At 38.3% G+C, this 14,494-nt stretch overlaps 1 protein-coding gene across 1 annotated transcript in view; it reads left to right on the top strand.

Annotated features, from left to right (window-relative positions):
• ISOC1 (isochorismatase domain containing 1) overlaps positions 1–14,494 on the top strand; it is a 32,016-nt gene that overhangs the window by 13,985 nt on the left and 3,537 nt on the right. Inside the window, exons 3-5 of the mRNA XM_011981216.1 lie at positions 9,583–9,733; positions 9,842–10,045; positions 11,604–11,720. Of these exons, the coding sequence (XP_011836606.1) occupies positions 9,583–9,733; positions 9,842–10,045; positions 11,604–11,720 (472 nt within the window). The remainder of the gene's footprint in view (positions 1–9,582; positions 9,734–9,841; positions 10,046–11,603; positions 11,721–14,494) is intronic.

Here is a 14,494-nt window from a genome sequence, read left to right as displayed (position 1 = left end):
ATCCCCGGCGGGGACGTGGGCCTCGCAGCTGGTTTCAGCACCCGCGAACGCCCCCACGTGTGTGGTCCTTGGTCGCCCGCAGCCGCTTTTTATGCCAGGAGCAGGTCCCAGTCAGTCTCCTGCGTAACCAAAGGGCTGTGCTGTAGTAGCTGTTTTTTTGGGGGGGTGATGGGTGATGCAGAATGGGGGGAAATGAGATTGTGGGAAGTACTGGTCTTAGGGTTTGTTCCTAGAGTTAAGTTAACCACTTGCGGAAACGCAAACTTCGGGAGTCAAACCCTTCCCCCAGCCCTCCGCCTTCCCAGGCTCTTGGGTCCTTGGGCTTAAGAGCGCCCTAACCTTAAGCAAATAACCATTTGCTTAGCCTCCTCTTAGTAAAGTGTCTACTGACTTGATTACATTTTGTCGCCTTTATTGAAAAAGTCATTTAACTCCAGGATTGTAATTCCTTCTTAAATACAAATACCCAACTTAAGCTAGACCTTGAGTTCCTGGGCCTGCTGGTTGGGATAGTTGTTCTACCTGAGGACTACTTACAAGCATTTATTTTAAGCTGTGCTCTCCTGCTAGGCGGGTTAATCTCCCGCCCTCTTTAGGATCAGAGCGTTCACTTGGCGAATTTGTATTTTGGAAAGGAAAGACTATAAGGTATAATTTAGGTAGTACACTGTCAATATCATTTCTTTAGCTGAGAAACTTCTTTCAGAAGACCAAACTGAAATGTGGGATTCGGGGATAAAAGAGATTTTAATATTTAAGGGCTTTCGCGGTGAGCGAAAATGACACTCATTTTCTTTCTTTTTTGTTTTTAGTTTTTATGGGCACATAATAGTTGTACATATATATAGGAGACATGATATTTTGTTTCAAGCATACAGTGTAGTGATCAAATCAGGGTAATTGGAATATCCATCACCTCAAACATTTATCATTTATTTGTTTGTTCCAAATTCACTTTTTTAGTTATTTTGAAATATACAATAAATTATTGTTAACTATAGTCACCCTATTGTGCTTCTGAACACTAGACCTTATTCCTATTATCTAACTTTGTTTTTTGTACCCATTAACAGTGCCATTTTCTGATGATTATTCCCTAGTTTTTTTCAGCTGTAGTTGGCAGCTGAATTGATGATGTTTCCTGTCACCCCAACACCTGTGCCAGAAGTGTCCAAAGCAGGTACTTTAGCTTGGATAAAGTTTCTGCATTCAGAGGACAAAGTCTGAGAGACTGCACTGTCTACCACTGGAGAACCTGGAACCGGGTATAGTGATCTGATACCCCAGAATCTGACCTGCTGCCCAGACAGGGAATTGCAGTTCTTAGGTGCTTAAGACTCCCCATTTTTATATCTTCCAGCGTTTTCGTGTCTGGCATCTCTCTTCAGCCTTCTTTGTCAGTCCTTTTACGTTACTGCTGCCAGAATACTCAGATGTTGGATGCACCTTCGAGAAGTCCGTTTATAAAGGCTAGAATCCAAATGCTAACTGCGGAGGTCTGGGATTATACTTAGGATGCAGACTTCTGTATGAAGCATCTCCTGTTATGGCTGGGAGGGAGGCTGGGCTCTTATCTAAGATAATGCTATTCTAAACTAGCCCCCAGCTCTGTGAGAGTCCCCCCCATCCAAGGTAGGATTTTTATATTTGAAAATTTCAGGACCTTGGTCTGGCAGCTCTTAAAGACATTCTCGAAATTAATGAAATGTATGTACCTGAAAATGCTTGTACATTCTCAAAAGGCGTTGTGTAATTCTGGTCACCTGTGGCTTTTGAAATGTTTTGCTTGGTATAGATTATATATAGTTCATTTTTTTGTGAGGTTTAAAATAACAATAGCATTACTCTATTCCATCTTCAAAAGATATTTTTTCCACCAACTGGTCTAATAATTCTTAAGCATTAGTTATATTTTTGCACTTACATAGCTTTTTATTTTAAATTCTTTAAAATATTTTCTCTTCTATATTATCTCATTTTAGTAGTTACACTTTGAATTCTTCAGCCAGATGCCTTTCCTAGCTTAGAAGTAGATAAAGGAAAGGGACATATACATAGATATGTGCACAGTATATACCGTATATACCTCTGATACCTATTTATGTCTATATGAGAAGAGAGAGAGATATATACACACATACATGTGCATATGTGTGTATAATCTCAGAAAGTCATGATAATTCTCATGACTACTGTAGTATATCCTTTGTAACCTAACAGTATAATCCTAGAGACTTGGATGTTTTATGGTTATAAGAGACCATACGGTTCATTCCACAAACATGTGAGTGGCAGCTTTAAGTGCCTGGCACAGTGAATGCAAACTTGGATTTAATTCTTGTTCCTTACCTAATAAATGAAACTTTAACTTTGAAGAAGTGCAGAAGAACATAGGGAGGTGGAGGTGAGTAACTTGCTGCAGTTTATGTGGCAAGTCTCCACATATGCCTGGCTAGGTCCTCCGCAAATGCGTGTGGAGGAGCTAGCCAGGCATATGCAGAGAGTCACTTACAGCCAAACACAGCACTACTGCTTGCATGTTTAATGAGAATTGAGCAGTCTGGAAAACAAGCCACAAACCTGAGCTCTTGTTTGTTTATTTGTCTTGATGCTGTTCCTTGTTCTTTGGAATAAATGCTTGTCACTTAGGAAGACTCAAGGTGGCCCATCAGTAAGTACATGTTACTGGGGATGTTAGGCCCCTTCTTGAAGGCAGGGACAAAGAGCACAGGTTTGGCCACATGTAGTTCATTGCATAAATAGCGATTTATTATTTCTCCACACTTGGGCCCTGGAGCCTCTGTGGCCCTGGCTCACATACTGTTAGCCTAGAATGTATTCTTCATTTGCGCTGTGGTCTGAGTTGCCTTCATGCTTGTTCTGACAGCTGTGGCTGATGACCTTGTGAAACACAGTGGCTGCCTTTGCCACACACTGCACCCGTGCTTGTTAGTGGTTCTGAGAACTGATCCTTAAAACCCCCATTGCCAGTATTAGGCTGTGGCAAGTTTTTGGTGACTTCTTTTCTCAAATATTCTGTCAAAGTAACAATGTCTGCTGACAGCTCAGGTAGATGAAGGCATAGCTCATGTTTCATGCTTAGTTTGTATGTCTGCAGCTAAATGCTTGAGATCTGATGAATTTTGAGACACGGGAAAGAATGTAAATGAGAGGATTATATAGTGGGAATTTAGGTCATTTTTATGACTTGAAAGTTTTAATTTTTCAAAAGGTATTTTCTAAGTTTTAACTAAAGGAAACATTTAACTATGGGAATTTACATAAATGTGGTATCATGCCACCACCAGTGAATTTTCCAGCCTGTGGCCAGGAAAGACACAGCCTTGGGAGAAGGGAGGAGGAAATGGACAGTGTAAGAAGGATGCCAGTGAGGGGATTTTACTTCTGTACATAGCAGGGAAGGCTTTGGCAGCTTTCTGTGGCCAGAAGATAAGGGCTTCCCAGGGAAGGTTATTTTGACCTTTTCCCAAAATGATTAACTGGCAGGGCATTTTGCTCCAGCTTTCATTTTCTTGGAAGTTTATTGCTATTATTATTATTTTAAACAGGGGCATGAACATTTTATAGCTAGAAGAGGCTGACAGGTTCATGGTGGGAAGGGAGGGAAGGCAGGAGGAAAGGAACCTTGTCCGCCTTTGGCTTGATAGTTTGAAGGTAGTGGTTTTTGATTACAGGACCTTTGCCTCAGGAGCGTGGCAGGAAGAGTGGGTAGATGAGATAATGCTCAGTGAGGAGACAGCTGGATCCTGAGGTGGTTGTATTGTCTCCACCCCACTGGTTTGATGTGTGTCACTTAAAAAAATTAACATTCCAGAATAATACCTAAAGCATTGTATCCTTTTTTGCTCCTTGTGAATACATTAGAGCTACCTATAAATAAACTGTGAGAGTAGGAGCTATAATCTGAATTTTGAATTTTTTTTCTTGCATTTAGTTAACCAAGGGAATCCTAATATAGATTCAAATGTCCTTGTGGTCCTGGGCTTGTCTAGCTTCACCTTCACCCCAGTCTGAGGCACAGTCTTAAGGAGTCCTTCAGTCCTTACCCCTGGGGTGGGTGGAGACAGCTGGCCTCTTTTGGGGATTTAGAAAACTCATACCTTATCTGATAGGCTAGGGTTGTAACCTTATGCCTGTGACATCAGTGTTTACAATAGGTGAATATGTTGTAAAAATAAGAGCCAGTAAGTATTATTTCACAGCCTAAACTAAAAAGTCCCAGATCGGTTTTTCCAGGAACAATCTTGTTTCAGTGATTTGGTAAGGTTTTGGTAACATCTGGAAATCTACTTTATGAATTACTTTATGATTCACTTTCCTTATTCTGCTTATTATGTTAACATAACAAGTTACGCAATGTTAGCATTCCTATATATATTTATAGGTTTCTAAAGGGATCTTAATTGTATTTATCCTCATTAGAGGGTAAGTTTTAACATATGCTGAGTTTTAGAGTATAGTTTTTCATATATGAGGGACATCAGAATAGCCTAATCAATTTATTGATTGATTATATGAAGCCCATTTAATCCTTGAAATACCCCTATAATGTAGATACTGTTTTCCTTGCTGTGTTATAGTAAGGAAATTGCATTTGGAGATACCTACCTAAGTTCATGTAATCGAAATTAGTGACATTGAGATTTGGATTCAGATTCTAATGCCTACTGAGGCTTGTGCTATAAAGAGAATCATTGTAACCTGGGGGAGTCACATCACAGACCTCTATTGTGAGTTGACATTGGAGCCAGGCCTTACTATAGCTGTGGTCATCGGATTTCCTCAGAAACACTTGGAAGTGAAATAATGATCCCCCAGGTCCCCTTCCAGACTTTCTCCCAGGCAGATCATGCCTATTTTGTGACTCTAATTGACTACCAAATTTTTTAAACATCACATTTACAGTTTCAAATTTTAATTATTCCAAATCGCTATAGTAATTTGCTATGGGGCTGGGTGACGTGAAAGGTCTTTTGAGTATGAAATCTAAGGTCAAATCCCAGCTATGATAATTCTTAAGAAAGTGGACAAAATATTTATACTTGAATCTGATCTCTTAAACTCTTGCTTGAGGAAGCCATTGGCTGTGATCATGTTTTTGTATTTTTATATATATATATTTGTGTATGTATCGTGCAAATGTGTTTGTCGGGCTGTGTAGGCATATAGATATATGAAGGTGTGTAGATACGTATATTTATATGTGATTTGTTTATATTCCTTGAATATGCATAGATCTGTAGTTGCTATGCTTTTATTCCTGGTGACATTTGGTCCAGTCCACTTTTAATTTGCTGAGGCAGGACTGACTGTCTTACACTTGCAACATGTAAAAGTTTGGCTACTGGCGATATTTTTAGTTACCTTAAAGATTTTGGTTTAAGAGAACTTCACGAGTCAAAGTAAGAAATTTCCGAAATGTAGAGAGTTGTGTGATTTTAACAGCCTGTTGGAATTAATGTGGATTTGGGGTGAGGATTTGGGAGGACTGGTTGGACATGATTAAAGTTTTTCAGTATGTTTTTGGTAGCCACAAAACTTCCTTTCTGTTTGTAAAGTATAGAAGTTATTCCCCCAACTACCATAGCATAGGGAGGCCATGAAAAAAAACCTTTTTATTTTAGAATAGCTTTAGATTTACAATAAAGTCGTAAAGATAGTACAGAGAGTTCCTATATTCCTGTACCCAGATTCCCTGTTGTTTTTTGCTTGTTTGTGAGACAGGGTCTTGCTCTGTTGCCCAGGCTGGACTGCAGCCTCAACCTCCCATTCTCAGAGGATCTCAGAGGTCCAGCCTCCTGAGGAGCCGGACCGCCAAGCTCAGCTAATCAAAAAAAAAAAAAGAAAAGAGGAAAAGAAAATATATATATATATATATATATAAAAATATATATATGTTTTGTAGGTTGGGTATAGTGGTTCATGCCTGTAATCCCAGCACTTTGGGATGCCAAGGCAGGCAGATCACTTGAGCCCAGGAATTCAAGACCAGCCTGGGCAATATGGTGAAACCCCATCTCTACTAACAGTACAAAAATCAGCTGGGTGCAGTGACGCACGCCTGTAATCCTGGCCACTTGGGAGGCTGAGGCACAAGAATCACTTGAACCGGGAGGTGGAGGTTGCAGTGAGCTGAGATTGCGCCACCGCACTGCAGCCTGAGCGACAGAGTGAGACTGTGTCTCAAAAAAATATGTTTTGTAGAGACAAGGTCTCACCGTGTTGCCTAGGCCTTGCTCTCGCAATCCTGGGCTTAAATGATCCTCCCACCTTGGCCTCTGAAGTGCTGGGATTACCAGCATGAGCCACCATGCCCAGCCAGATTCCCTAACATTAATATTTGATATTCCTGGAATGCATTTGTCACAACCAAAGAACCAACATTGGTACTTTACTGTTAACCACACTTTATTCATATTTCACTAGCTTTTCCCTTATGTCCTTTTTCTGTTCCAAAATCCAATCTAGGATACCAATTACATTTAGTTGTCTTGTCTCCTTTGACTCGTCTAGTCTGTAACAGTTTCTCAGACTTTGTTTTTAATAACCTTGACAGTTTTAAGGAGCACTGGTCAGATATTTCGGTAGAATGTCCCTCAGTTTTGATTCATTTGATGTTTTTCTCATTGTTGGAACGGGGTTGTGAAATTTCAAGAGGAAGGTCATGAGGGTCATTCTCGTCACATCATATCAAGGGTACATGTTATTATCATGATGTCCATTAATTACATTAATCTTGATCACCTGGCTGAGACATAGTCCTCAGGTCTCTCCACTGTAAAGTTACTCTTCCCCCTTTATACTCTACTCTTAAGAAGCAAAGTACTAAGTGCAGTCACATTCAAGAGGATGTTGGAAGTTAAACACCTTACATAGATACTCTCCACGTTGTATTCAAGAGCATGTGGAGAATGTCTATGAAAGGTAGGGTATTTTTATTCGGTAAATTGTAACCTGTACTCTGCTTTAAAAACATTCCTTGCCACTGTATTCTCTGTGGTTTCTTTGTTTACTGAGTTTGTGGATGGTAAGTTCCTATAGAAGAGAGATTTCGCAGGGCAGTGAGGATTTTAGGGCTGTATTTTTTACCTCAATTTGTGTCTAATATGACACATCTGATGCGGTCCCCTGTCCAGAACTCATGGCTAAAATGAAGGGCAGGAAACATCAGCTAGCAAGAACTGGAGACCACAACTGTGGATATTTAGGATTCCTGGGTAGGTAAGGATTTATTCCTTTAAACACCTCAACTTAAAAATGTCTTGACCATTTTATAATGTAGTCCGTCTGAAATATATAATTTAACAGTTTCTTAATTAGTGTGCTGGAATGATGTTATCCTAGTTGATAAGTTAGAACAGCTTGTTACTCCTCCACTGGAGGTCTAGACTGTAGCATTATTTGAGTTTTGATCTGTTTTTATTGTATTTTGAATCTTTTCTCTGTCAGCCATCATTTCTTGCTGCTATCAGTTTGCCTGCCTCCAGCGGTTTCCTTTCTGATTTGCTGTTTATAACCTTCTGTTAATTTAGAATCCAGACAATGAAACTTGTTAGGAATGTATACAGAGGTAGTCAATACAGTATAAAATAGGATCTGAGAGCTGGAATTCTAAGCAAGTGTAAGCTCTAAGCGTGTTAGTGAATGGCATCCACCACACTTATGCAACTGCCCAGGAATTTTATTTTTCATACTTTTTTTTTTTTTTTTTTGCTGGTTCTCACCTGTTGTGGAATGGTGAGACTGGCTTAGTTGCATTATGGTTATTTCAGTAGGCCTGCTGCAGGCAAACTGCTTTATGTAGTGTGCCCTAAACACGTTGTGGATGCTTAGGAGTCCATTATTCAAATTTATAAAAATGTGGATATTGAGCCTTTTGAGTCAATATTTGATGTTTACAGATAATTTAGTGATTGGTTTTTAAAATAGTATCCTAAATGCACAAAAATTGGCCTTCCCAGCAATGCATTTATATGTATATATAGGATCCTAGTCACTGCTTTTGAAAATGACCAAAGTGGAGGCATAATACTTGCATTAAAAATTAAACAAAGAAACAGCCAAAGCTAGAATATATAATATGCTTGAGAATTTATTTTAATCATACTTTATTGGAAAAGTAGGAAAACCCTATATATAGAGTAAGAATTACAGGTGGCTCTCACGTGGTAACATGAATTTGGTATTGGATTGTGCATGGCTAATTAATACACATCTATAGAGTCAGTACCAGAGGGAGATTAAAGTGCCAGGGTACTTCAGACCAGAACATAGATCAAACAAAGTGTAAACCAATTAGAACAGTTATATCATTAAGGATTAAATATTTCTTAATGGTTAATTTAATTCATGTAGTAATTGTTTCCAAAGAGTCAACCACCTGCAGAGACACTAAGGAGAGTCTAAGGCTGTGCTGGTGGTGCAGCCACACCATATAATCCAGACACGGACTCCTCTAGAATATTATTAATAATCGTTATCTGTAGGTGGTTTTAGGGGAAGCAAAATAGGATAATTAGAGGCATGATTTAAGGGAGCGGTTAGGAAGGGTGTTGATAGTGGTTCATTCAGGACCAGAACTCATCCTTTACAGAACTTCCTGCAATTTGCAAAAGAAAGAAAAGCACCTCAGACTTTTAAGAATCCAGTGAGAGTAAATTCTCATATTTAGTGGTGATTTTTGCTTTTTGGTGGATCCATATTGAGCCCAAATTGTTATAGACCAACTACAGCAATTAATACGAGATTTGGAAATCTATCCACTTTTCGTCTTAATTCATTGACTTTCCTTATTGTGAAAACTATAGTTTAAGAATGGAGATGTCAAATATGGGTCCCTTCCTTGTGAAGCAGACAACAGTTCATTTAACAGCAATGGTGTGCTTGGTATCATTTCGCTGCATTTTGTTTGAACTCTGAAAGTTATTCTTGAGAATAGCATTTGCATATTTCTATCTTGATAGCAGTAATTCTGGATTTGCTTCTGTTTTTTGTTTTTAGTTTTTATGTTCCTGCTACAGATATTTTAAGTTTTACTTTTTATACTTACAAGCAGCAACATCAGATTTTTTTCTATTGTAACACTTTTTCTGATTATAAAGAAACTTCTTTAAATAATGTTCAGGAAATCTGTTTAAATAACACTTGGAAAATAAAGGAATGATATAAAAAAAAGAAATTACCAACACCCCTAATTATATAACCACTTGTTAATATTGTAATGAACTTCACTTTTGAAAAATTAACATTATGAGTATTTTTCCTTGGATGGTATGAATTCTTTGAAGACATATATACATATGTGTTTTAACTGGCTAAAGAATGTTTTGTCATGTGAATGTGTTAAAATGTGTTATACCATGTCTGTATTGTTGGTTGGTTCATTTCTGATTTCCACTATGAAAAGCAATGCAGAGAACATCTTTTTGGTTTTTTTTTTCCTGTAATTCATATTTTTTTTTTGGATAATAGCTGTAGAAATTGACTTACTGACTCAAACAATAGGACCATTTTTCTTCCTTTATTGACCTCCACTGAAAATAATTGTCATTGTATAACAAGTGCTAAGTCATTCTTTTTCTTTTCTCCTCAGCTCACTACCCTGGGAAATCTTACACCTTCAAGCACTGTGTTTTTCTGCTGTGATATGCAAGAAAGGTTCAGACCAGCCATCAAGTATTTTGGGGATATTATTAGTGTGGGACAAAGACTGGTATGCTTGTTTGTTTATTTGGTCGTATTTGCTGAATCATGATATATACTCATATATGCACATATATATGTATAGCTAATTGTTTTTGTGTTTGGTTATTTTTTTCAGTTGCAAGGGGCCCGGATTTTAGGAATACCTGTTATTGTAACAGAACAGTATCCTAAAGGTCTTGGGAGCACGGTTCAAGAAATTGATTTAACAGGTGTAAAACTGGTACTTCCAAAGACCAAGTTTTCAATGGTATTACCAGAAGTAGAAGCAGCATTAGCAGAGATTCCCGGAGTCAGGAGTGTTGTATTATTTGGAGTAGAAGTAAGTACCTGTTACTATGATTTAGGCACAATATTATTTATAGAAAACTCGATATTTGTGGAATATAATTTCGTAGATGGTATGCCATGTAGGCATAATGAGGAAAGATAGCCACCATGTATTATGTTCACTCTTTGCATGGCACTGATCTGAACCTTTTATAGCTGTTTATTTACTAAGTCCTTTACAGCCACATAAGAGCTAAATACTCAGTAGTCTCCCCATATTAAAGAGGATACTAAAATACCGAGATGTTGTGTAACTGACTTGAATGTATGTAAGCTGATTAATTCTTGGTCCTGTATTTTTAACTACTACTTTTGGAACACATTTTCACCAAAGGCATTATTTTAATATATGTGTTGTAGGATTTCAGTTAGGTCATATTTTTGTGCTAGAAAATCCTTGGAGGTCATGTAGTTCATTGTCCTTCAAATGATGTATGTATCTTTTTACAGGGGAAAAATACTAATGGATTCTTATTGCTGATTTCAATTGATTTATTCCTAGCTTTTAAATAACTGTTAAACTAAAATTTTAAAAATTATGAAAAAAACATTAAAACAATGAAATCAAAATATTAATTTAATGTGATTTTGACAATTTGAAGGTAAGTTTTATAGTAGTGGATTTTAATAGTAGAAAGATACTTCCTCAGGCTTAGATGTGTGTTCAATATTTCTGTATTTTGACACAGTAAAGAAGAAGCCTGTTTTGTGTAAATATGTCGTACCAAGTGCTGTTGCTGGCTTTGCACTTTTTTTTTTGCTTGTTCATCATCATTAGACCTTATGCTCAATCACAATTATCTTTGAGTAGTCCTTCAATGCTAATTTTAATGAGGTGTCATTTGATAATTCTCCAAAACTCTTGTCATGTGAAGATAAAGTTGACATTGTGGCATCATTGAAATGTACTTTCATTGGTTGTAATACATGATTCAGTTATTGTTGAAGCCTGTTTTCACTCTATAGTGTCTGTTAATGAATTGTCACAAGTTAGTCCTTACAAAGATGGAATCTGTATAATACATTTGCTAATGATATGAACTGGGTGTTTTTTGCCTGTGTCATAAGTTATTTTTAACTTGGCCTACCTTTACTACAGAGTGCCCTGTAATGACTCAGTTTTCCCACTAAGTTCTCCGTCTGCAAGACTGCAGACTCATTCTTCATGTTGGACACTTAGGGTGAATGAAGAAATAAACTCAAAGTTGCACCAAAACTGAGTGCTAGTAATTCAGCTATGTGAAGGTCATCCAGACCACGTGAAGCAAAATCTTTAACAAATTCTTGTAGAACTCTAAGAATATGTTTAAGGTTCTTAGTATCAGAAACATTGGCCTAATTCAGTTCCTGATTTTACAAATGAATAAACCAAAGCCAGAGATACTGTTCTATGCTCCAGATTATCTAGCTAATTAGAAGCAAAACTAGATGTAGAACAGGGTCCTTAGATGATTTGTAGTGCTCTGTCTGCTTTATCATGTTGTTGTACATTTGTCAGCTACTGTTAGTTTATCATGTTATTACATACAATTTTTGTACTTTCCTACTAGACTCATGTGTGCATCCAACAAACTGCCCTGGAGCTAGTTGGCCGAGGAGTGGAGGTTCATATTGTTGCTGATGCCACCTCATCAAGAAGCATGATGGACAGGATGTTTGCCCTCGAGGTAATTGTCCTGCTTGGAAATAGATCATTTGTCAAGGTTTCCAAATAAATTAGAAGAATACTGGATGTTTAACAGTAATGAAATGTTTACCTCCTAAATTTGAGTTTGGTCTGGCAACATCAGGCTGATTGATTTCAACTGTATACTGACTGACCCTTAAGGCCTTACCACCATATCCTATTTTATGTCTCATTTTCTCCTTAGATCTAGGTTTCTAGCATTGCCACAAAGTCCTTTGCATCTTTCATCATATGTTTGCCCTAGTTTTATACATGAACTAGGAGATATTCCAAGAAGCCTAACCTAAACTGTTTAGAGGTTTGCAAATTAAAAATAGCTCAACTGGGTTTAACTCATTTAGCCAAAAGCTAGAGCAGAGCAGGCCTAACCTGGTTTAACATGTAGTGGACCTTCTGTATCTGCAGGTTCTATGTCTGTGGATTCAACCAACCAGCCACAGATAGAAAATATCAGAAATAAAAATAATAGAATAAATAGAATAGAAATAAAAAGCAATAAAAAATAATATCACAACAATGAAATAGAATGATAGTACAGAATAACATCTATTTACATAGCATTTACATTGTATTGGGTATTATAAGCAATATAGAGATGATTTAATGTATACTGGATGTGCACAGGTTATATACAAACACTGTGCTATTTTATATCAGGGACTTGAGCATCTGTAGATTTTGGTATGGGGTGGGGTGGCATCCAGGAACCAATTCCTTGTGGATACTAAGAGATGACTATTAGATTTCCTCAGACTTGAATTTCTGGGACTAGGAGGTGTGTCATTGACTGTGGACACCACATCCACTGTTTTCATGGTACTCTGGCATTAGAGTGTCACCATGTCCCGTGGAATCAGGGAGTCTGTAATTCTCTGTCAACATTGCCCAAGAATAGGATGTCAAGCGTTTTCTTTTCCGAGACTGTTAAAAAGCAAACTACCACATAATCCTAGGAAATACTCACTCCATACTGTGGTTTAATCTCTCTCTCTCTCATATTTAGTTCTAATTTTGTAATAATTTTAAAGGAATGTGCATGTGAATTTAATTGCTGAGTTCTTTAACTGTTTGTTGAGAATGGGAAATACATGGGTTTGTTTTGTTGAGACCCTCCAGTGTCCTATGCACAGTCTGGCCTGTGAACCACCTTGTCTGTAGTAGGAATGCTAACTCATCCCTTTAGCCTAGTGTGTGGTAGTGGTAAGGTAGAGCAAATGAGAAAGGGGAGGGACTTATCAGAGGAAAGAAGGGAGAAGAGTACAGGGCCACAGGGTGGTGGGAAGCAGGCAGGTAGCTGGCCACAGCAGTTGTTTTAGGGTCCTTATTGGCCCTCCCTTCTCTATTACTGCTGAAGCAGAATCCTATATTGAAATTACAAATAGAAATTATTTATTTTGTTTAGCTATTTTCAAGTCCATTAGGCTATTAGATTCTCTGGTAGTTAGGTACTAAGTGTTGCTGCTGCTTCCAGTCTCAATGAAGACCTTTGATCCTTTTTTTTTTTTTTTTTCTTTTTGAGCGATGGAGTCTTGCTCTGTTGCCCAGGCTGGAGTGCAGTGGCGCAATCTCGGCTCGACTGCAAGCTCCACTTCCTGGGTTCAAGCAATTCTCCCTGTCTCAGCCTCCTGAGTAGCTGGGATTACAGGTGCCCGCCACCACGCCCGGCTAATTTTTGTATTTTTAGTAGAGTTGGGGTTTTGCCATGTTGGCCAGGCTGGTCTCGAACTCCTGACCTCAGGTGATCTACTTGCCTCAGCCTCCCAAAGTGCTGGGATTATAGGTATGAGCCACTGCACCTGGCCAGACCTTTAATCCATTCTTATAGTCATGAGTTAATCAACTCCTACTTTTCAAGTTTTCCTGGTAACCTGAGTTTAAACACTTCACTGTCAGGTCCTCACCACCTCAGCAAGCAGCTCTTTCAGCCACTGTGGATAGACATTTATTGTAATGCTGAGGTCCAGAACTTTGGAGGTAAGAAATGAAAAACACAAAGCAAACTTCCTTGCTTGTAAAAAAGGACTTTTTTCCAAGGACTTTTTTCCTACATTCATATTTTCTTAGATATGTCTTTGTTATGGCAACTTAATGACAAAATTTTGATTGGCAATTCTGTCTTTGCACAAGACTCAGATTAAAAGCAATTCCCATCTGAACCATTCTTTGAGAGGCAGTCTGTAATCTTTCAGATTAGGAATCCACACAATGTGGGTATAATGTGGGTTTGCACGCAGGTTCTGGTGTTTTGTAAATTTGTGTCCTTGAACAAGTTGTGTAATCTCTATGCCTCAGATTTCTCATTGGTGAAATGGAAATGATAATACCAACAAGATCATAGGATTTTTGTGGGAATGGAATAAGATAATATATTGATAGCAGTTAGGGCAGTGCATGACACAGTTGATACTCAGGTGTTAGCTGCTGCTTTTTTTGTTGTTGCTGATTGTTGTCTTCATGAGGTTAGTCACCAGAAATGTGTAAGTATATAGCATCTAAGACCCAGAAGGGACTAGCTCTTGGAAGTTCTGAGAAGGGAGGGAAAGAATCTGTTTTCTGGGATGGATTTAGAAGGACCTGGAGGAGCAGCGTTGCCTGGGGTTAAAGTGTTGAGGTTGAAAGGGAAAACCGATCATAGATGAGTCAGGTGGTGATTGATAGGGAAGACCTGCCTTACTGTAGATTTTTTTCCTCCTAGTCTTGATTTGATACAGAGGCAATTTACCTTGTTCCCAAAATTGAGGCAGGGGGCGGGGG

Source organism: Mandrillus leucophaeus, unplaced genomic scaffold (assembly GCF_000951045.1).
Source record: "Mandrillus leucophaeus isolate KB7577 unplaced genomic scaffold, Mleu.le_1.0 Scaffold221, whole genome shotgun sequence".
NCBI classification, from domain to species: domain Eukaryota; kingdom Metazoa; phylum Chordata; class Mammalia; order Primates; family Cercopithecidae; genus Mandrillus; species Mandrillus leucophaeus.
The sequence above is the reverse complement of the archived record's forward strand: the minus strand, read 5'-3'. Positions and strand labels throughout refer to the sequence as shown.